General features: G+C 44.5%; 1 protein-coding gene across 9 annotated transcripts in view; it reads left to right on the top strand.

Moving 5' to 3' along the window:
- NDST2 (N-deacetylase and N-sulfotransferase 2) overlaps positions 1-23,495 on the top strand; it is a 138,276-nt gene that overhangs the window by 96,054 nt on the left and 18,727 nt on the right. For 3 of the 9 annotated variants that reach the window (XM_026055797.1, XR_003251912.1, XR_003251911.1), the window contains 8 exons: positions 6,905-6,997; positions 7,623-7,734; positions 8,251-10,083; positions 10,875-12,273; positions 19,519-19,606; positions 19,922-20,076; positions 21,586-21,771; positions 22,402-22,530. In XM_026055797.1, coding sequence (XP_025911582.1) covers positions 11,281-12,273; positions 19,519-19,606; positions 19,922-20,076; positions 21,586-21,771; positions 22,402-22,530 — 1,551 coding nt within the window. In that variant the 5' untranslated portion in view covers positions 6,905-6,997; positions 7,623-7,734; positions 8,251-10,083; positions 10,875-11,280. Of the gene's footprint in view, positions 1-6,904; positions 6,998-7,622; positions 7,735-8,250; positions 10,084-10,874; positions 12,274-19,518; positions 19,607-19,921; positions 20,077-21,585; positions 21,772-22,401; positions 22,531-23,495 lie in introns of those variants that run through there. The other 6 variants (XM_026055798.1, XM_026055796.1, XM_026055799.1 and 3 more) reach the window with 4 other exon arrangements.

Below are 23,495 nucleotides of genomic sequence, written 5' to 3'. Positions count from 1 at the left end.
ACATAGTGAAGGCAACTTTCTTGCCTACTTGCAAAGTCTTTGACTGCCTTTTCCCCCGTGTGCCTCTCCCTGCGCAAAGGAAACTGGTGAATGCAGTTAGGCAGTCCTGCAAGCATATTAGTTTTTCACAACCTAACCAGCAGTGGCTTTAGTCAGATACAGATGAAATATTGCTATGGTGCGTCCAGCCTGTTGCACTGCCTGTTGCAGTGAATTTTAGGCTTGCAGACTGTATGAGCTGCTCCCCCATCAGCATTAAATACATAAGCTCTAAGCATGCTAGTGTGCTTCTGCTGGAAACTCATCTTTGAAGATGAGATGTTAAGCCTTTTAGTTCCTGCTTCTTTTGATTATTAAATAACCTGTGTTTTTTAAAAGTAGGCATGCTAGACCGAATGTCTCGGGCAAATTCTGTCTTTAGGCACTATGTTTCTGCCTCCTTAAGCAATGTGAGCTGTCATTTTCTCCTACTCCCCTCTGACTCCCTGTGCACTGCTCCCTTTATCTCTTCCTCCTACTCTCAGCTTTGCATTTTGCTTCATGCTTCCTCCTATTCCTGGAACAGTCTCCGAGTCTCTGCTGCCAAATTCACCCTCCCTCTCTCTCTTCTTGCGAACCTGTTTCTTCCAGCAATCGTTTCTAAGTTGTTTACTTGACTAATTGTCTGTCTGTACATTTTCTTTCGTGTGTTTGTCGTTCTGGATCATGCTTCTTATGTGAGATGGTGCATGTTGCAGGATAAGGAGTATATTTGCCAGTGTTTTGCTGAGCATTGTTTGCATTAACTCTTTATACAATGATTAGTAATAAATTCTCCTTACCATTTTGAGTGCAGAATTTTTCACTAAGTTATTGTTCACTGTTTTCTGTATGCTGTTGAAGAGCAGCCCTGTTTTATCTTAAGGTAATTGCTGGACTGTGAAAATTAGTGTCTGTATTACAGCAAGTGCCATAAGGTAGCCTGGCAGTATAGGTAGAGTTCAGTTCAGTTTGGATGGTATAGTGGTAGAAAACGCATGACTATGGGCAAATCTGGTGCTTGGTAGTAGCACCAGATTTGCACAGCTGTGTCATTGCCCAGCTGCACTACTGGTGGTAATTGCGGTGGCATGACTCGCGTTTTTCCAGCGTAGACCAGCTCTTGGTGGTATACGTGGAGATGTATCTGCTTACTGTTTATAAAGCACTTTGGTGTCCTTGTTTCTGGAATAGCTCTTACCATGAAAACACTTGCAGAAAAGCACAGGATCCACCATATTAGTATACGTACATGTTGGTGGGTGGTAGTGTTGCTGTATGCAAGTGGTGGATGAAGTCATCCGCTTTTGCAGTGCCTTTTATAGGCTGAATACCTTGTAATACCTTCTACCCAGGCTAGACTAGGAGAAATGGGTTCTGCTTCCCTTGGTGAGACCGAACACCATGGCCCAGCCTGATGCCCCTTTCTGCCTTTGGAGAAACGCGCTTTTCTGGCAGTTCTGTTCTTTCCGTTCCAACTGAGTGCAAGGCAGTTTGATCATTGATTTGAAAAAAGGTTTGGGAGATTTTCTGGTTTCAATTCACTTATTTGAACCTGGTTAAACATGTATTAAGAAAGAGGGAAAAAAAATTTTTTTTGTTGCTTTAGATTAAGTTTCATAATAAACTGTGTTCCGAATGCATTTATGACAATCTTCTGATAGTATCTTACCTAATATCTTACTGCTGTATGTGAAACAGTAATAATTTCATAACTAAGTTTATCCTATTGATACTTATACAAGCTTGCAGGCTGGCTCACAAGAGTGATGCAATTAATTTTGACATGGAGGTTAAGCATATGTTTTTTCATTGTCAGAATCTAAAATCAGACTTTAAATTTCTTCATGTAAAAAACAAGTTGTTGCTTCAAAACAAAATTGTTTCTATGTTAACAATAAAAAATGAATTAGACTTTCAGTAGTTTAATTTTATTGTGAAGTTTATTACTTATAAGTTTGGGAAAAATATCTTGAAGATAGCTGATTTAGTCCCCACAGCCCATATTTGGGCACCTAACAGTTTTCAGCACCCAGATCCTTTTGTCTTCAGCTGTAGTTCCTGGTGGAGATGTGCAGTCTGCTCAAAATGCTTGAGCTTTCCCGACTAAGAAAACTTCACTATTATCAGACGGTTGATTCGATTGCAAATACGGCTGCTTTTGTTCCTGAGTTTGTCTGTTCTGTTAATTAGGAGGTTAATGAGGTCCTGAGCTTATCCTTCCCTGCATGAAGGAATATTTAAAAGATGCAGCTTCATAGTAGAAAAGAATTCTACTTGTAATCAGTTGACTAATTAAAAATGCAAGAATGTAGCACCCACTTTTGCAATTAAGGCTATAAAATGGGAAGAAAGTGAAGAACTAGTGACTTGTAATTACAATGACTGTTTTAAATGAATTAATGTATTTGAGAGATATGTATTTTGAAATCATGAGTTTTATGTGTCCTTGCTGATTGTCTAAATGCAAGGTCTCTACGAGGGGGAACAGCAGGTCGGATGTTGGAATTCCTGTTTAAAAATGGTAGTGAACATGGCACAGTGCAAGCTGTGGTGTGGAAATAAGCGTGTGTTGGCCTCTGTTGCTCTGATTTTGTAACAATTACAAACACAGATGGTTTGAGAGAAAAATTAAATAATTCCACCCACATTAAGACAGGGAAACCTAACAATAGCTACAACCCTTTACCACCCTGTTCCTCTAGCAGACTCTTTCCTGCTGTCTCTTACGCATCCCTGTATGCGTGGAAGACTCCTGCTAGCGTGTGAAGCTGCTGCGGGGTCTGTCGGGGCCGTAAGTATCCCCGCAGGCTCCGGTTGCCCTGGCCAGCCTTGTCTGGGGCCTCCTCCTCCTCCTCCTCTTCCTCTCCTGCTTTTGGACTGAGGGCAGGCAGCCAGGCCTCAGGGGCCCCTCCAGCTGCCCCGGGCACCCCTTCTCCGAGTGACACTGCCCCCGGCTCGAGGGCAGGTCAGCCCTGGGAGCCTCGGTCACCCCGACCTGCAGCAGCCCTTTCTCACACCTGAGCCCCAGAGCCCGCTTCGGGGGCTTGGCAGCGCAGCGGGCAGCCACCCAGCTCCCCAGCTGCAGCTCCAGCAAGGCAGAGCGGCCTCCACCACGCTCCCACAGCCCCCAGGAGCTACCCCGGAGCCCTCTCCTTCCCTTTGCTTGTTTACTCATGTTGCTTTGGCTAGGCCACGCTCATCGCTTTCTGAAATCACTTTTTCACCTCTTTCTAAAGTGAGTTTGCAAGGTGTTAAAAGCTGTCTTGCAATAGCCAAGCCTGCAAAAAATGTGAATATTTTGATTTTCGAGTCCAGAAAACTTACTTATTTCAGTCATACCAAGGTATTAGAGAACTGAATGTTGGAAACTAAAAAGGATGGGAGACATATCTTTAACTTCACACTGGATTGAGGTCTTTTGAGTAGAAGACCTAAGCTGAAGGCAGGCAGGCAGGGAGTTGCTGTGCACAGCCGGGGAACATGTTCTTTTACAAGTCCAACAAATTCAGACCATGTGAATCTTAGGTTCAACTACACAATAACAGGTAAGCACAACCTTTCCTGGGGTTTTATGCTTTGGCAGAGCATACTTGCAGCTTTCTTCTGATGTTGACTTGGACGAGCTTTCAGTGTAACAGTATTAAACCTGTTGTAGATGGTCCCTGTTGTCATATGTTCCTAGATAAAATAGATTGAAAAAAAAATTAGCTACTACAGGTTCCCTGACAGGAGGAAGCAGTTGAGCGTATGAGATCAGCCTCTTGCTAACTGAGGTGAAATGTTTAAAGCATAACTCAAAGGAAGAATGGTTGGACTGCTCTCATAGCTATTACAGATAAAGTTTCATACCTTGCATTTCTATATAAAGACAGTTCAACTCTGTCTGACACCGAGTTGTTCTTGGTTTTGCTGCAGTTTGACTTTATTTCCCTACTTGATTAAGTTACTTAGGAGAAGACAGAAGAGAAGACATTTTGCTTTCTACAACAGAATCATTTATCTGAATTGTGATAGCCGGTGCATGAGGGAATGGAGATTAGATCCTTGTCCATATCTAATGTGGAAGGAACTGCATTTATTTCCTGTTCTCACAGCTTAGTTGAAGATGTTTTGCCATGATAAAGCATACTTGTTGATTGCTGATATAGGGAGGAGGCTGAAGATGGTATGTTCCCACAATTTTGGGTGACTGAAGTATTCACTTATCACCTGGGTGGGACTGGAGAGCATCTTGGAGGCTCCCTATGTGGCAGGCTCCAAATCTGCGCTAATGCTAATTCTCCGTCCCATGGCTCCTAGTGGCTGCAGATGGGCGTCAACATCTCCCATGTAGTTACCTGGTTTGGGTAAAGGGTTTGGGTCTGAGTGCGTATAGGCATAAATGTCAGGGGAGGCAGAAAACAGAAGGAAAGGCAATTCCAGAATAAAACCATGAAGTTTTTGTGGAGGACTGATATCTGGATATTAGAGCTTAAGCAGCATATGAAATAAAGAAGTGGAGATGTCCCTTTGGCTATCTGTGAGGACAGTGCCCCCTTTCTCTCATGTGAGCAGTAGCATTACAGAGGCCCGTGCAGCCGCAGAGTAGTGGCATCCTTTGGCTGGTGGAGAGCATTGCCCTCCATGAGCCCTCCCAATGCCAGCATACACGCATGCTTTCCTTTTCATTCCAGTAAATGTGTGCAGGTGTCAAGCTGCATATTATTTTTATTAAGTAGGTAGCATCAGCAACTGCTGAATGCTGAAGGGGTTTTTTCCTGTTTTAGCATTTCTTCAGTTTTGTCATTTGCACATCTGATCTTTAGGCAGGCTGAAGAGCAAGTGAGCAACTGTTTCTCTTCCTAAACTTGTCCTGTTCCAAGACAGTGAAACAGGTAGGGGCTTGTGGTGCTGGCATTCAATCTGAGGGAATACGTCAGTGCAAAAGTTTGAAATTCCCTTGCTTTTGAAGATCAGTCAAGTTAGTTGTAATGTCCTTAAGCAGTGACTGTAGTATGACGGAGAGGAGGCAGGGAACTGAAAACCACATTGCCTGGAATCTTCTATCAGAAAGGCTTTTTTGTTGGTCGGAGGAAAGGCTTGGTTTCACGTTCTTAGTGGGTTGCCTGCCCTTTGCAGGGGAAGGACTAAACCTGTCGTTTCTTTTTTATGCTGTGAATGAGTAAGAAAAGAGGGATGTACTGCAAACTAGGTTGTTGGTGGAAGGGATGCGCTTGACTTGATGTATCCCAATAGCACAAACCTTGCAGGAGTCATGGGGCTCTGGTGCAGTCCCCCTTGGAGCTGGCCTGGGCCGTGTGTGCGCACCTCTCCAGGATCTGTGCCTTAGCGTTGCCCCCAACTTCGTTATGTTGGCAGGAGCGCAGATTCAAGTCTGCAGTTGAATTTCCTTTGTGCTGGGCTGAGAGGAGTTCACGCAGACCTGTTTAGCATGGATTGCAGTTGATTGCTCTTGCAGAGGGTGTGAAGTCACACACCTGTCTGGGGCGGGGAGTAATTACTACTACGTTGTACAGCTCTTCTCCTCCTGTTTGAGGCTGACGCGTTTGGAACCTGCTGGCCAGCTGGCAGCTTTCCTGCTTACCACCGATCTGTACTGAAAAAGGCCTATCCCTGCATGGGGACGTGCCCGAGCAGAGCACAGAGCTGGCGGGAGTCTGCAAGGGTATCTGTCAGGGCAGGGGAGGCACCATTAGTTTTTCTTGCCTCTTTGATCTGCATTGGGTATTCTTTGGGTAGTATCTCACCACAGGATTTGACTGGCAGTGGGTGCTAGCTGAAACACGTGCCTGGAGCCCACAAATGAATTTGGTTGGCAATTACATTACAATGTGACTGTAAGTCCCACAGTATTTTTTATTTTTTTATCCGGGATGTGGAATACAACCAGCGTTCATTCTTTCGTGGGCTTACTGCTTCTTTTGTAGCGTGGCTAAGTGTGCTCTGCTGCCGCTGCTTACCAGATTTTCACATTCACAAGAGCGGAGCTGCACCTGGGGGCCTGGCACATAGATATCACCGCAGACAGGGGAGAGGTTGCAGCATCTCTCAGTGAAGCAGACAAATGAGGAATTTTGTGTCATGATGACACCATTAAAATGGAATGGGTTGGAAAATCAATCAGATTCCTTCTCTGATTACTGTGTAACTCAATTACTGCAGTCCCTCTGGGGCCCAAAGCAACAACCGTTGCACAGAGGTGTAGAAGAGCTCTGAACTAGAGCTGTTCTAGGCAAAGATGAGACCCTGCCACTGTGCATTCCACAAAGTTGGGTTATGTTATGCATGATAAAAGGTCTGGAGAAATGTACTCGTGATACTGGTTTTTAGAATGGTAAGACCTTCTGTGGCTCAGCTGTAAGAGAGCATGCATGACAGAAATTCTTGATAATGGTGTCAAATGACATCCATTATCTTCTATATCCCTGGGCACAAACATACCATCAGCCCCAAATATACATACATACATATATACATACATACATATATTTATATATATATACACACATACATATATTTTTTATATATAAATATATACACACACACACACGTACATACACATTCTGGTCACTGGTTTTGGACGAGTGTTGGTCTTAAGCATTTGTARTGATTCCCTGTAATAATTTCCAAGCACTGGAGATTTCTGCCTATCAGAGACTAAAACCACACAATTCTGATTATTATCTTGCTTTCATATCACATCATTTGCCATGTGGTTTTAGCAGCTGATAATTCACAAAACGGTTCATCTTTCACATTAGCACTGTATATCACTAGGAAACAGAACATCTAAGTTATATAAAGCTTGTGCCTGAATGTTGGTGATTTGCGAGATAGCCAACCTTAGAGTTGGTGCTTTGACCCAGCGATGCTTTCCTGGCAGGACGGGAGCCCACTGCACCTGGGTCCTTGCACCAGTGTAATACTTCATCCTTGCTGTGCCTTCTGCCTGCCTCCTCCTACAGTTTGCACTCAGGTAATCCTGGCAAATTTGCAGTAAAGGAGTTTGGAATTTATCTATAAACTTGAGTTTTTTAAAGTGTTAGTTTCCAAGGAGTTTGATCTCAAACAAGGAGCCAGGTATTTTTCTTTAGGAGGGAGTAATTTTCAGTGTGATTGTGGGTTTGGGTTTTTTGGGTTTTTTTTCAGTGCAGATCTTTCTGGGATTTGTATTTTGGCTATGAGTGGTTTCTGACAGCTCTCTCACCTTTAATATAAACTTTGGTTGGTGTTTTTGTTGTGTTGCTTTTTTTTTTTTTTTTTAACCAGCTGATGCGGTCCCCAAAGAGCTTAATGCATACTGTGCCAGCTGGCATGCCCTCTGGCTGTGAAGCCTTGTTAAAGAGATTGGAGCTGACAGATTCTTGAGCAGCAATCTGATACAGGCCTTTTTTTTTATTTGTTTTTTTGAGCTCACCCGTGTAACAAATGGGGGCTTGTTTGGGAAGTTCGCTAGAGGGCTGAATGGAGTCATTGTTATCCAAACACTGCTGTGATTCAGAAGTGTCCAGCAAAGGGGATTCCTCTCCCTCTTGCCCCTCAGCTGGGCACTGCAGGTGTGGCAGCCCGGCTTAAACTCCGGTTTCACTCTTATTCTGCAGAATAATCCAGTTGTTTTGTGATTTTCATCTTTAAAATGATAACCAGGAGATTGAAGCTACAGCTCTTTGCAAAACAGAGACTCAGTTCAACACTGAAAATGAAGTTGAAGAGGTGAGTGAGTGTAACCAGGGAAGAGAAGTGTTTTTCAGGGTGATGTTTTGGGGATGGAGAGTTGCAAAAGTAATATAGTACTTTGCGAGGCTTTCCCATGGATCAGTATGCTTTGTGTTTTCTTACTGTTACAGTGGTGTTTAGATTACAAACTCCACCAAAGAAACACTTACTTGGAAATCTCTGCAGGCATCCCATGGGCTCCTGATCTTATAAGTCCCTCTTTACATTATTTTCTCCTGCAAGAACCACTGCCTGTGTGATACATCTGAAGACAGTGAATGTTTCAGAATAATCTAATTATTCTATTTTAGCCAATGGTATTAAAACAAAAAAAAAAAGACGTGAGCTATTAGGGAAGACATTGACTTGCAATTTCCAGCCTTCTCAGTTAAGATTGAGTACAAGGAATCTGAGTGTAGTTTTTTATATGAATTTGTTACATAGCGGTAGAGTGAAGACCGCTTCTCATTGCAACTGGTATGCATTGAGCTGTGTATATTGTGTGTTTTACAGGGAACTCACCTCATACAAAAGATACAGCATTTATTAGATGTTTCTACCCAACCTCTATCTTTCCACCTGACCTGTGGCTCCATTTACTACCGTCTCTCTGCAGTTCAACCTGACTTTGGAGCTCCAGTGCCAAACTAGAGGCTGGTAACATCAGGGCCTTCCTTGTAGGGTCAATGCGATGGGAAAGGCCTGGTGTGGATGTGGGAAGGTTGTTCTCCTGCTTTCTTCTGAACGATGGTGCATGGTTTTTTGGATACTAAGCTGGTTCACTGGTCATCCTCATTGACTTGAACTGGAATTATGAACCATATCCTGCAGTCAGTCCAGAGAGTTAGGCATTCAAAATCAGTTGTCACTTCAGTAACAAAAAAAGGAAAAATCTATCTGAATTCCATTTTTTTACATCCTCCCAGGGTTACTTCTGCCCCTCTCTCATGTGCTTTTTCCAATAAAAGGTTAACAGTATGTAGAGACAAAATTGAAAGATGATCAGTCATCTATATTGAAGAAAACATAGCATCTTGTCACTGGCTGAGCTAAATTTCCAAAGCCAGCTCTCAGTAGAGAGGGGCATTTGAGGCTGGAGAGCAACAAGATCCAGCTGAGTCTGGAGAAAAGAGTTTTTTTCAATCTTGATTCTTCTGCAGCCTTCCAGTATGACCTTAAATCGGGTTTCCTGTGTCTCAGTTTCTCCAGTGGAAAATTAATGGTGTAATGTACTTTACATTTATACTCTACAGCTATTCTGAGGACCTCATCAGAGCTAAGGTTTCATTGTGCGCTACACAAACCAGCCCCTGCCCTGCTAAGCTTGTAGCTTAGAAGTTATTTAGATAATACTTAACAATCATGCTTGTGTAAAAAGCGTTCTGACTCTTTTCTGTCCTCCAACACAAAGTTAGTGATGCTGTATCTGTTTATATAAAGTCTGCTTGTCTTTTTGCCTGTGCTTCAAGCTGTACCAAGAGCTTGGAAAAGAGCCTGGTGGAAATATTTAGAGTTTGACTTCTGGCCTCATCTGTGAAATGATCTTTTCCCTGACTCAGAGAGATTTTTTTCTGTTTAGTAATACACATTACAAAATAAGCATCTGTCTCAAAGAAGCAGTTTCTTTTCTGGTGTAGATAGTTGTTAAAACCCTGACTTACTATATACAAATCTAATGTCTGTTTTACCCCTGAGGACAAATAGGTCTCCTAATATTATTTCTGTGTCAGAATGATCGTGACAAAAAGGCTGAAAAAAGGGAGGAAAGGAGAAAGGATGGTGAGCTGTGTTTTGGTAGTACTACTTTTTGTTATTGTTGCTCCTGTGCCTCCTGGCATTGTAAGCTATGCCAGTCGAGTAGGTGGGCAGAAGGACCCTAAGTGGCGGAGCACGTGTCTGCAGAAGCATGGGTGTGTGAGTGAGAAGGATCTTGAGAGAGAGAGAAGTTTGGGGGGTTCTTTTTTTTTGTAAAAACTTTTACAGAGAGCTTATTGCGAGCACGACTGACTTGGTGAGCAACATCTGGCATTAGGGGTGTCTTTGCACCAGCTTCGGATCTGCCTGTGCTGGGAGGGACAGCAGGTGCTCCCTAAAAATGTGCCTGTATCCCAAGTAATGCACACCTGGAAGTTGTTCCTGCATTTACAGTAGGTGGTCACATTTCTGGTAAGAGAGAGAAAACTACGTAGTGATTTGATTTTATTTTTAAAGTAAGAGCAATTTAGTTACTTTCCCTGGTGTTTACATTTAGATGGCTTGGTGTTTGTTGGCTTTGCTGAGCATTTTATCCTGGAAAAATAACAACATATGGTGAAATAGTCTGCCGTCATAAATGCAAAGCAGGAGGTAAGAGAGCTTCACAACAAGAGGTGCTTTCACATGTATGAGACTAGCCCAAATTCACTTTGTGCTGTTAGTGATTTAAAACTGGCTTCATGCTCTTCAGTGGCATATGAGAAAAGGTGAGGAAGGTTTCAGGAGGTGTTTCCTCTCCCACTGCCGCTGAATCGGGCAGCCTGTGCCCTGGGCTGTGGATTCCTAAGGGAGGATGCCTCCCCGAGAGCGGTATTTTGAGAGCCCTGGAAGAAGATGGATTCCCCAGACAAGTGAGACAGCCTCATAAAAAGGGTGGGAACCATGGAAATGAGGAGCCCTACTGGGTTCAGGACAGCAGCATCCCAAGGGCCCCGGAAATCACTGGCAGGGACTCGCACATCATCATTAGTATGAGAACAAGTCAAGAAAGAGAAGGCAATGTCTGTCTCCTATTCCTGTTAGTTTTAAAGTATAAGCAGGAATAAAAGTGGTCCATGTCTTGTGTTCAGTGGCAGAAAGAGAAGCGGGGGTAGGCCAGGTACACCAGCTGTACGTATCTACTGTAGCTCATGCAAATCCCACCCAAGGGCAATGCGAAGTCTCTGTGCACTGCCTGGACCTCTCTTACAAAGGCCATTGCAGTTGTTCTGCAGCTCTGCCAAGCTCCTGTACAAATGGTGTGTGTCACTTCCCAGGGGACAGGTCTGCCTGCTGACAGGCAAGTAATGCTCTCCACCTGGCACCTGCTGATCCTGCCATTTCAAACCTGTTACATACCATGAATCCATACCAAGAATTGACTTTTTCTTTTTAAATTGCAGGATGCAAAGAGAAGGTGCCATCATGTGAATGGGAAGCAGCTAGCTGAGAAACAGGACGCCTGGGAAGGCTGAGCTGAAAGCGCCTGTGCACAGGATGACAAACTGATTTGCACTTGGAGACAAGAGATTCAGAAACCCCCTCCTCCAAAAGACTTTGCTGAGTGAGAGGAGAGGAATAGGAGGCAGCACGCAAAAGAGCAATGGGAATTGAGGGCCATGGTTACTTGAGATAAATGGCAGATCCCTGGGAGTCTAGCCTTGTAGCTGTTCGCTTTAGCTTTGTCTCTCTCTGCAGCTGCTGCTGCTTTTTTGCAAGCTGCTGGTGGGTGCTGCCACAGTGGCACTGGAGATTTCAAGGGCGACGTGGGAGCAGTGTGTGAGGAGGGGGTGGGCAGCCCGCCTCACCATGATTCAGCTGTGGAAAGTAGTGCGGCACGTGCGACAGCTGGAGCTCCACAGGTTGATCCTGCTGCTCATTGCCTTCAGCCTGATCTCCATGTGCATCCTGGCTTACTACGTCACTAACAGCCCCAAAATCAAGGAGCCACCACCCCTGCCCTTCAGTGACTGCAGCAACCAGCACCGCATCTTGATCCCACCACAAGCCAGCTGGAGGCTTACAAAGTCTGTGGACACCTCACGCACGGATCCTGTGGTGCTAGTCTTTGTGGAAAGCATTTACTCCCAGCTGGGGCAGGAAATTGTGGCCATCCTGGAATCTAGCCGGTTTAAATACAGGACAGAGATCGCCCCTGGCAAGGGGGATATGCCCACCCTGACAGACAAAGACAGGGGACGCTACGCTCTTATTATCTATGAGAATATCCTTAAATATGTGAACCTAGACGCCTGGAACCGAGAGCTGCTGGACAAATACTGCGTAGAGTACGGAGTGGGGATTATAGGCTTTTTCAAAGCCAACGAGAACAGCCTACTCAGTGCGCAGCTCAAGGGTTTCCCCCTTTTCCTCCATTCCAACCTAGGGCTGCGGGACTATCACATCAATCCCAGTGCTCCCCTGCTCTATGTCACCCGGGCTAATGAGGTGGAGCAGGGTCCCCTGCCCGGGGACGACTGGACCGTGTTCCAGTCAAACCACAGCACATATGAGCCAGTGCTGTTGGCCAGCACAAAGTCCTCAGAGTCCATTCCTCACCTGGCTACCCACAAAGCGTTGCATGCCACAGTGGTGCAGGACCTGGGTCTGCATGACGGGATCCAGCGGGTTCTTTTTGGCAATAACCTCAATTTTTGGCTGCACAAACTCATTTTCGTGGATGCCATTGCTTACCTGACTGGCAAACGCCTCTGTCTCACACTTGATCGCTATATCCTCGTCGACATTGATGATATATTTGTGGGCAAAGAGGGCACTCGCATGAAGGTGTCTGATGTAGAGGTAAAGTCCCCAGGATAACCGCAGGCCCCAGACAAAATTCCAGTGTGTGTGGTATGCCAGGAATGTCAAGGCTGAATTTAATTTATGTGACGCAGTCGATTGCTCTAGTTGTTCTCATCTTAAACACAGAGAATCAGCCCGTGAGAATGGTGAGGCACAGTATGTGATGCTCACAACAGTTTTTCAGGTTTAGATGGAGCATTTTGTGTTCTGGGACCTGTAGTTTGCATGTAGCTGCCTCTCTCAGTTTAAGAAGAGAATGCCTGTGGTGGTCTGTCCTGTCTCCTCTTTAATATAGGGAATAAGCATATGCAGTTTTCCTTTTGTAAACCTATTTGTACCCATAAACTACCTTTCAAAGGGGAAAGGCAGGTTGTGTTGTAAAACTGCAGGCCAATCCATGCAGTGTAAACTGCTATAGTTTACGTTTTAGCCCTCTTGTAGTCTTTCAGGACATAACCAAATTGGGAATAAGAAGGATTTTCTTTCACCCTTTATTGCAGTCCCCTCATCTTTCCATCTCCTCTACCAGTACTCCCCATCCCTGTGCAAGGAATGCCCCAAAATCCACTGGGGAAACATGCTGAGACCAGGCCACCCTGAGAACCATCTCTGTGACCTCATGATTGGAGAAAAAGACATGCCATCTTTGGCGATTGCTTTCCTTGGCAATTCCTTGGTAATACAATGACCTAGTAGAGGAAGGATATGGGAAAGGCCAGGCACAGAAAGAGAGATTTTGTGGAGGAGAGGGAAGTGAAAAGAAAGGCAAAGGAAGAAACAAGTAGAAGGAAGGTAAGAAACTAAAAGCACCTTCTAATTGCTTGAAAATATGTGATAAAATATTCTCCTTCCAAGTCTATGATGCGTGTTTATATGTTGCCTTGTTAAGCCAAGGGCTTGTTTTTATACCTTTCCTGTCAGTCCTGGTTTATAGCCCTTGAGGCAAGTGCATTGCCCCTTTCTCCAGGCACACTGAGGTCACTCCCGGAGGTGTGAGGCTCCAGCCTTTCTCTTCTCCTGGGGTGAATTTCCATTTAGTGCTTGCTCTCAGATCTGGTCCTGGATCAAGTTCCCTGGCTACCAGCCATTAAGCGAGTGACAGCAGGTGCCTTAGCATGTTTCCAGAACAACTTCAAGATGAAGCCAAGGGCACAGAACATTTGGGGCAGAAATATAAAGCAAAATAATGTTCTACGTGCATACCTCCTTACCTGCACTGAACCTCATCCTTTATTTATTCCCCTGAGCACTCTTCCACCTCACTAGGAGTCTTCACACCTTCTCTACATTCTTCCACATCCTTGCCAGGCACATCTCCCAGTTCAACTCTGTTTTTTTCTGGTCTTTGAGATTTTAAGTTCTGCTTTTGATCCCATATTCAGCTTGGGGAAGAGGAAACCCTTTTAACCTGCTTTGATCTAGTTTTATCTTCTCGATTCATTTGGAGCTACATACCTGAAGCAACTCTAATTGCATGTCATTATTTTTCTTTTTATTCATTATTACTGTTTTCATTCATTATTCTTCTTCTTTGCTCAGTTCTTTAATAATTCTTTACAGCCACATTTGACCATAACTTTTTGCTTGCAAGGAAGCAGATACAGAAAAATGAACAGTTGTTCATAATACTTATGTAAAGAAAATGCTGAAATTTTCATCATTTCACTGCAATGTCCCTGTGTTTTGAGATGCTGAAATGCTCCAAAAGCTGTTTTTGAAGGATCATAGTATTATCTTGGTCCTAAGCAAACCTTGGTCCTGCTTGTCCAACCTGGCAGAGATTCCCATCTCTGTGGTGTTTGTGGAGAAAGCAGGAGATGGTTTGCCAAGCTCTTGGGGACAAAGACTGCTTTAGTGATGTTAAAAACAGCCCCAGACAAGATAATTCCAAAAGACATTTTGTTTGGGTTTTAACAGGGTGAAATGGAGGAATAATCTGTGATCAGTAAGCAAAGAATCTCAGGCAAAGCAGATAAAACCCAGATTTATCCATTTAAAAGAAGCTCTCTGATTGCAGAGCCACGAGAGGTTAATGAATTTTTATTTTTTAAAGGTGAGAAATAACTACATGGATTTGTTGATAGTCTCTCGCTGTGGGGAGGGAAGGGGATATAATAGTGATAAAACAGCTGGCATTTTCTTTGGCCTTTTATATGAAAGCTCTGTTTCAGGGCTGTTATCTCAACACACAGCTCCTTATCTTAAAGCTTAGATTACAGTGGTTGGGGTAGAGGTCTGAAGATTGGATGTTGCGTGAAGGTATAAAATTGACTCTGCTGTCCCAGCGGGGCTGCTTGCCGTATGCAGGTCCACATTCAAAGAGCTTCCCAGACAAAATGACTAGTAGAAGAAAATGCTGAATATAGTTTCATCAGTGTATGTCCATGGTAGGCATCCTGTATGAGAGGAGGAATGTTTTTATTTGTGATGCTCAAAGAAGGGCTGAATGGCTTTCTTTTTGAAAAAGAAAATGAAGGAACCATGCTTACTTTTACTTTAAAGATGATAACCATTGAGTTCCTGTTTCTGCCGCAGGGCTGGAGCAGGAACTTGCAGCTCTTGATTGAAGTGAAGCAGTTGGAACTTTCACAAATAAATTGTTTTTCCCCCATAAAGTTCACCAGGAATTTGAGCTGCACATAATTAACAAAACAAAATCTTGGAGGATCCTTTCTCATCTCAATTATTCCAGTCTCCTGTTGAAATCATAATCCCCAGAACTTTCCAAACCTCCATGGGCCTGGCCAACAAGGAAGAGCCGTTTCTAATGCAAAAATATCTGTCTTTTCTCATTCTTCCTGGTCATCTTTAACGATGAGGAATGAAGATGAAGTAGTCAAGTTCTTGCCTCTTTGCTGGTAATCTTAGCAAGGGCATAAATAGTGAGCAATCATTAGTGAATCTGAGAGCAAGCTACGTGATGATCAAGGACAGTCTTTTCTTTTTGGGTTATTATTGGTGAAGGTGATCAACCAGCTCTTGCCCTTCTAAATTGTAGAGGATGATCTTACCCAAAATGAGAATATTTAGCGATTTCTAATTCCCTGATTCTGGCATTACAGGGGAGATAGAAATGCCAGCATCATGAATACTTTCTCTTTTGACGGCACTATTCTGAGCTATGCCAGTGCTACAGTACTGTGAGAAAACTGTGGAAAATCCTCTGAAAATGTGCTGCCCAGTTCCCCTGGGGACCATTCCTATGAAGAAGGTGTTTGCTGCAGCAAGTTACTAGTATGCTTTGCATGAGTATTTGAGAAAGGGCTGTCAAAATACTCTGCTTTCCTTTTTGTATCACCTTTCTGTCTTCATCTGTCCATGCATTGCTTTCCTAAATTCACGGTATTCTTCTCTCCTCAACATCTAACTTTAAACCTTGTTTTCCCACTTTCTTTTGTGTCTTTTTAGAGAGATGTGGGAGAGGGGAGGCAATATTCAGTGTTTGTATGAAATAGCTAAGATCACTGCAAGCACTCTTGGGAGTTAAACATTTCATAACTAGAAAAGCAAAGTTGCACGGAGAATGGTTGAGCCCTGTATGACTGTGACGCCAAGGGTACCATGCTATCTTGATGCCTGAATGGCATCAAGAGTTTGTATTGACCACTGATTAAATCTTTGTAAATCTTTGTAGATTCATCAGTAAGAATATATTAAGTTTTTCAGATGTGCTGCAACAAATGGCATGATTTTAACTTTTTTCCTTAATGTTTGCTTAAAAGTAAATATTTAGGATTGTTTGGGGTTTTTAAAAAGCGTTTTTTAAAGTGATGGGCCCCAAATATGAGACTGAAGTGTTGGATGTTTTTTAAATGTGTCCAGAACTCTGCGATGGAATGTCCTTTGGGACCGCGCGGTGGCTGTCCCAGTAAATCACTGAAAGGCCTCTGAAAATTCAGGTCAAGGGTTGCAGAGGGTGTTTTCTGATAGATTGTGACAAGTGTGAAGTGGGTCTGGCCTTGATGTGGCTTATGAGCCCTGGTGGCCAGCTACATTTTTCTGTGAATCCCTTGGAGACCTCATCTTTTGCTGCTTGGGGTGAGCCTTGCTGAGCTCCAAGCAGAGAGTTAAGCAGCAGGGAAGGGGCCTTTTTGGCTAGCTAAGGAGCAGCTTGGCTGCATCCTGGTAGGATTTTGGAATGGAAGATGATTAAGAAATACAAAACAGAAATCCTTGGAGGGATGAGGGGAGGGGAGTTTTTGCTGGGGGAGGAAACTTCGCCCCTTAGGGACAGCTAAAATACTAGTCCTGTGTTCAGTACCATGTGAACAACTGAATTTCTTAAATACGGATCTGAAGATCTGTTTGCSTATCTGGCTGTTATAGCCTAATGGATATCCTACTCCACGTTTCTTAATTGCCTTTCATTTAAGAGTCTCAGAGCACATTATGGATATAAATGAAATGCCACTTGAGTTCACCTGGAAGATATTATTAGTACTGTCATATTTGTCCTAGTTTATAAAAGAAAAACTGAGTGTGAGGTATCAGAGTTGGGAACAGAGGTAAGTGCCGTCTTCCTGGCCCATTCCCACATCTATATTGTTTCACCTTACTAAACATACCTGTTTGAACGAGTACGCTAGGGAGAAGGGAATGCATAGTTTGTTGAAACAGATTTCCAAATATTTTATTTGGCACCCTAGTCTTTTTATCCTGTGCAGGGCAAAGACATTTATTCAGACCTTTGCTGTGACACTGTGTGGATGTGACTGTGAAAAGGACCTGGCATCAGCACAGGGATAGCACCTCATTAGAAATAAACCTGCCAGGACAGCAGTGTGACAAGTACTCCATAGTCTCAAAATTTCTGGGGCCCCCTCGGTTTCTCCCTGGGTCCCTCCCCAGACACAAAGGATTGCTGCCTGCCCGGGCAGAGCTATTTGGGATTTACCATCTGACAGATGTGTCGTCATGGTAACCCAAGCCAGGCTTTAAATCTCCCTCGGAGCAGAGGAATGCTAAGCCTTTTAGCCACTGTCTTTCCTCCCTCAACCTTCCCACTGAGCCTGAGGAACTGCATGTGCCTTTCAGGGCAGCAGAGGGGAGTGGAGAGGACTGGACAGCTCTGGAGGCAGGTAAAGAAAGTGGCCCTTTTCTGGCTGTGACGCTGGGCGATGTGTGCAAACCACCGGTCCCACGTGTGGTGCAGCATTGTCACCCAGCTGGCAGACCAGGCATTGCTCCATAGATGATGCACAAGTCTTGGTCTGCACTCCCTGGTGCGGGATGAGTCTCTGTGTCCTGGGGTTGACAAGGGGATGTGAGGGGAGCTTGCCCTCCCATTGCCAGTGCTGGACCATGTGCTGCAAAGAAGGCTCCAGCCATCAGGGCTGCTGGCATGTCACCTTTTAAAAGCACTACGTGCATTCGTGATAGGTTCTGGAGGCGTCACGTGCCACACATTTCTCAAAATATTACTCTTGGGTGGGGACTGTGATAGTCACATGGTCATGGAGGAGCTGGGATCTCTGTTTGAAATTTGTCCCAGGCTGCATTTGATGTCACTGGTGTGTGAGCAGGGAGAGGGAGAATGGCAGCTGAGTGCTCCTCTAGGGAATAATCTGAAAACCTGGTTCATTCAGGCTTGAACGGCACTGAGTGGGTCTGCAGCACTGTAGAAATAATCCATCTCGTCTTCCCATCTTGCGGTGTGAGGGCCATGGGCTACCTGCCTCAGACAGAAAGCACAACTTCTTTCACCACCTGCCTCTCTCCAAGATACAGGTGCAGTGGATGGGTGATTGAAGTAAATTATGGAAGTCATCAGTTTTAAATTAATGTGATGGTCAGTGTTTGGTCAATACTCTTTTGAAATATTAGTGATTGTGGTGATTTTGTCAGGATGTCCTTCAGTGGTAGGTGACAAAGCTGGTGCCTACAGTGAATGAGAGTCTGCGTTTGTGACTGCGCTTCCCCACGGAGGGAGCCATGTGCCTGAACCAAGTCAGGTGTGTCATGGGAAGGCAGCGCAGCTGTACTCTTTTGTGCCCCCTGAACTGGGGAAAGGGTAGCTGATGCAGGAATATCTGCTCATGTCCTCTGCACAGTATAAAAAGTCTGTGCTTTCTCCATTTCTATGTGGTAATTTGCCTGTGCATTAACATTTAGCCCAAGTCTGCTATTGAGAGGTCATCACCTTCGTCTTGGTGCAGCCACTGAGCCATTGCTTTTCTAGAAAGCTATTAAAATGTAAATAACTGCCTGGGCCAGGACCATCTCTGTCACCTGCCAACAGCCCTCCTGCCAGGTCCCTATTTGATTAAGAAGTGCTCCCATAGGAAGCTGCATTTCCTGACGTACACAGGTAGTACAGAGTGTGCATTTCAGAGCCTCTTTTTTTATGGTTTTCCAGCTGAATAAATTTGACTGGAATTAGTTTGTCTTGCTTGTCTGTGACATACTCAGCCTCTCTGAATTTTTTTATTTTTTTATTTTTATTTTTTTGGTCAAGTCTGTCTGCTGTCTCATTCTGTATGCTGCTGGGTCTTGTGGTTGTAACGCAAGGCTCTTCCCTTTAGCTATAGCAATTACTTTGGACATTCAGAACAGGCACAAGTGAGCGAGAGAGCCTGTAGGAGATATCATGGCTGTGAATGTTGGCTCCCCCAGGTTTTCTTTCCAGAATCCAGGAAACCTTCCTGCTATCCATTGCAGGATTCCTTGCGTGGGTAGTTCTGCAAATCCTCCTTTCCTCTCTAAATGAAAGTCCCCTCCCTTTGGATCACTTAGTTACTGTTCATGATATTATTGAATTCTCTTCCTCTGACTATGCACCATGTCCAACCCCACCCTACAGGGTGCTTTTCAGTAATCTGTAGGCTCAGAGAAAGGGGAGAAGTTCAACAGCAAGGTCCCAGCCCGCCCAGGAGGGGAAGGGAGTATTGATGTTGAGTCTGGGAAGACTAAGGCACCTATTGCTTGGAGGTGAGATTTACTGTCCCCTTGCCTTAGTACAGACAGACCTTCTGGGTTCTTTACATTGGGTTGGAGAGCATGAATGAGGAACAACACGTGGTTGTGGTTGTAAAGTGACGTCTTTCAGTAAGGCAAGACTGTATGTCATATAAAGGCTCTGTATGCGTGGCTGTTGGCTACCCAGCTTCACGCCACAGTTTGCAGTGCCCTATCTCCAGCCCTTGCAGTATCTCCCCCAGAACTGAACTGGGTACCAGCAGAGCACAGAGAAACGTTAGAGAACAACTGAATGCGAACATTTCTTTTTCCCTTTCATTCAAACAGGCTTTACTGAGCACCCAGAATAAGCTGAGAACTTTAGTCCCAAATTTCACCTTCAACCTGGGCTTCTCAGGGAAATTCTACCACACAGGTAAGTCCCTGGCACCACCTTCAGTCCCGGTGCCTGTGTGTGGCCTGCAACATCACAGGAACCACACAAGGCCCTGGCAATGTACTGGGCACGTTCCTCTGTGGGTCTTGACAGATCTGATTCATTTCTTCTAACACTCGCGGCCTTTGGTAGCTCTCTGTCTGTACCCTCTGTGCATGTGTCTGTGTAATACTTTAGAGAGATCTTGGTGCTCTGTAGGAACTGCTCAGCATTGCAGGGGATTAGCCACTGCTTTGAAACGTTGAACACCTCTTCTGCCTTTTGCTTTTGCCCTTCCTTTTCTGCTTTTCATAGGTACAGATGAGGAAGATGAAGGGGACGACATGCTGCTCAAACACAGGAAGGAGTTCTGGTGGTTCCCTCACATGTGGAGTCACATGCAACCTCATCTTTTCCACAATGTCACTGTGCTGGCTGAGCAGATGAAGCTCAACAAGCAGTTTGCTGTGGTAAGGGACATCACAGCTTTTTTTCCTCTACAGTACTAATCCTAAAATATTTCTTCCCCTGGAATAGCTGTTCAAACCCAAATGTTAGTCTGGCAACTCAGCTGCATTTAAGAAAACCAACTCTGAAAGTTTAAATTGGTGCATGGCTCCCGCTGCCTTCAGGCAAGAAGCATGATTCACATGCCTGCCCCTGCGATGGGAAGTGCTTCCTGGCACCTGCATGGCCCCGGGCAGCCTCCACCACATTCCAGGGTGCAAATCCCAGGGCTCTTGTTTGCTGAGGTGTGAACTCACCGTAGCACTGCCATCCACATCCAATTAACTTACAAACTCTGGCTGCGAAAGAGCATTTCCTGCTCCATCCTTATTCACTGTGGTTTTGTAAGGAAATCACCTGGTCAGTAGTATAAAATGCTCTGTGTACTAACAGTCATGCCTCTGGCCTCCCAAAACAATGCCAGAGGGAGTCAATTATATAGGAAGTCCAGGGGAAATTCCCTGGGTCTTGGCAGAGGAGGAGGAAACCTTGAACATCCTGCCCTGCTGGGACAATGTCTGCTTGAGGCTTACAGGACAGAGTTGAATATAGTGTACATGTTCCTCTGAAAACAAGTGTCCTTTTCACCCCTACTTTGGTTCTGTTGATGGTAATCCCCTTGGGAATGGCAGGCTGCTGTTCCTTGTTCCCATGACAGATTAGGAATGAGTCTGAATTCAGAGCACAATTGTAATGTCATAGAAACAATTTAGTCTCCCTCTTTTCCTGCTTAAATAACACTGCGGTCTATTGCAAAGAGAGACAAAGCACAGAACACAATTATACTTATTTAACGTAAAACAGGCAAACAGTGGGAAGGAAAAGGCTGTTGTTTCATTTAGGGGCTCTGGTTTTTATTGTACATCACCGAGGCAGAGCTGTCATCATTCATACTGTTACCAGAACCACACAGTGGAATTAAAAACCATGAAATTCAGATATTTCCTGTCATTTTAGGATAGCTCCAGGCCCTGTATCTTCAGCGTCAACAGCCTCTTGCTTCCTGCCTGCTTTTCTTTGAATTTCTATCTTCAAGACAGATCCCAGCTCTTGTCTTCCTTTCCTTCTATATCAATTAAGGAAATTTTGCTTTCTTCCTCTAGTGACTCCAATCTAGGTATTGTGGGAGTGAGAACTGTCACTTACAGCATTGATTAGTTTGTCTGTAGTAATCAAGGAGCTTGACCTCATGCTTGTGTATTAATCCGATTTGTCGGACTGCAAGCTACAAGACTGTTTGTACAGCAGCTGTTACAAAGTGCTGAACGTGGTGGTTGATACAGTTACCCTTCCTATTTCTATAGACACAACAGGCAAGATTTACAAGCAGTATTTCAGGTTTCCCAATCCAGGGAGATTTCATGCTACTCTGTCCCCTTGCTCCAACTTGGAGGCTATTGGTAAATCCAATCCTCATTAAGGATAACAGTTAAATAAATATTGAAAAATCAAGCTGCATATTCTGCTTCCAGGAGCATGGGATTCCCACAGACTTGGGCTATGCTGTAGCCCCCCATCATTCTGGGGTGTATCCTGTCCACACACAACTCTACGAGGCTTGGAAATCCGTGTGGAGCATCCAGGTAACAAGCACAGAGGAATACCCACACCTGCGGCCTGCTCGGTACCGCCGTGGTTTCATCCATAACGGAATCATGGTGAGTGCAGCTGGGCCAGCAGAGCCCACAGGACCTGGGGAGGGCACAGACTTCCTGACCAAGGGACAGACTCTAATGACTTGCATCAGAGACATTGATCTCAATACCACCAGTATTTCCAAAATCATTAAGTCAAACAAAGAGAAAGGACTTGGCTAAAGCCAGTTTCTGTGCTTCTCCAATCAGTCAGTACAATGGAGAGTTGACAGGTTGCACTGTTGTAGAATCAGCACAGGAATGCTAATAAAATCAGTATATCCTGCAAAAGCATTGTTTCTCCAGGAGCACGTACCTCACTCCTTGAGCTTGAGGGCTTTTCCTGAAGAGGACATTTAGGAGCTGGCCAAATGCCTGCCTGTGCCTGATTTCAGATGGGATAGGTCAGCACTGAAAGGAGAAAGAGGAGCAAAAGCAAGTACAACAAGACTAAAATGAGATCCCATTCACTTGTTTGCACTGTTGCTTAGAGCAGGGTGAGTAAATGTCTGAGAGGAATATCAGAGTCCTTCGAACCTATGTTACTTATATCCCTTACTCTCTTTATATTGATCCATATAGTGCTGCTTTGACGCATCAGATCTGTGCTGTGTTTGCCTCTTACCTAACTTTGCTTTTCTCTGATACTGCCAGGTTTTGCCTCGACAGACCTGTGGTCTTTTTACTCACACTATCTTCTACAATGAATATCCCGGCGGCTCGAAGGAGTTGGACAAAAGCATTCGTGGTGGTGAACTCTTCCTGACAGTGCTCCTGAACCCAGTAAGCTCATCTTTAAGGGGAATCAGTGCATGGATGTCTCAGCTTTGGTGTGTGATGTGGGAAAGGGCTAGATACCTATGGGAGACTCAATATTAAAACCCCAATACAGGAAGTTTTCATAGTGGGGGTATCTCCAGTGTTGAGACTAAGGAGATCTGAAAATGAGGGCCAAGGAAATACTGGCTACTTAAGACTGCTTCACCTTACACACTGCCAAGGAAGCATCAGTGTTGAGTGTTGACAAGTGCAACACTCCTCAGACAGAAACTAGCCAGGGTGATGTGCTGAGCGTGGCCCAGCGTGGAGTGGGTGTTAGCTAGGCTGCTGCTTCTCCCTGAATCAGAAGTGAGATATTCCTTGTCTCCTTCTGTTCCACGCACATCTGCTTGCTGTTGGCTTGTCCCCACACTTACTGATGAGTTTTGTTCAGAATAATTGCTTTTTCTGGGCTTTTATTATGGGGTGTTTTCCCCTTTCTTCCAATGTGGATGCACTTGAAACAATTTCTGCATTTTTTTTCTGTGATGTAGCTGTCACCATAAGGCATTTAGGGAAGATCTGGATCTGACACAGCTGTTTCTTTTTCCCCTTTAACACTTCTCAGCTCCATCAAATCACCAAACAAATGCAGTGCCTTCAAAACCCTGCAGCCCCTTCCCAGTTCTCAGCTGTGGATGGTAAATCACATGGGTTTCCTGCTTTTCATTGAAGCTGGGAGGAAGAGCCAGGTGGCAAGAGACAAAAAGTCTCTAATTTTTAAAAAATCCATAGAGGATAGAATTAGGAGATGATGCTTTGTATCCTGCTCCAACCCCAGCTCTCGCTCCCTTCACAAAACATGCCTTAGCTTTCCTCAAACATGCTTGTTGGTTGCAGCAGGGGCAGCTGCTTCTCTTTTTGATTGATCCCATATACAGTATCTTTCTCAGTTCCCCACAAGAATTTGTTTCTTTTTACAGATGATT

This window comes from Apteryx rowi, unplaced genomic scaffold (genome assembly GCF_003343035.1).
Source record: "Apteryx rowi isolate R43461 unplaced genomic scaffold, aptRow1 scaffold_126, whole genome shotgun sequence".
NCBI classification, from domain to species: Eukaryota; Metazoa; Chordata; class Aves; order Apterygiformes; family Apterygidae; genus Apteryx; species Apteryx rowi.
The sequence above is the reverse complement of the archived record's forward strand: the minus strand, read 5'-3'. Positions and strand labels throughout refer to the sequence as shown.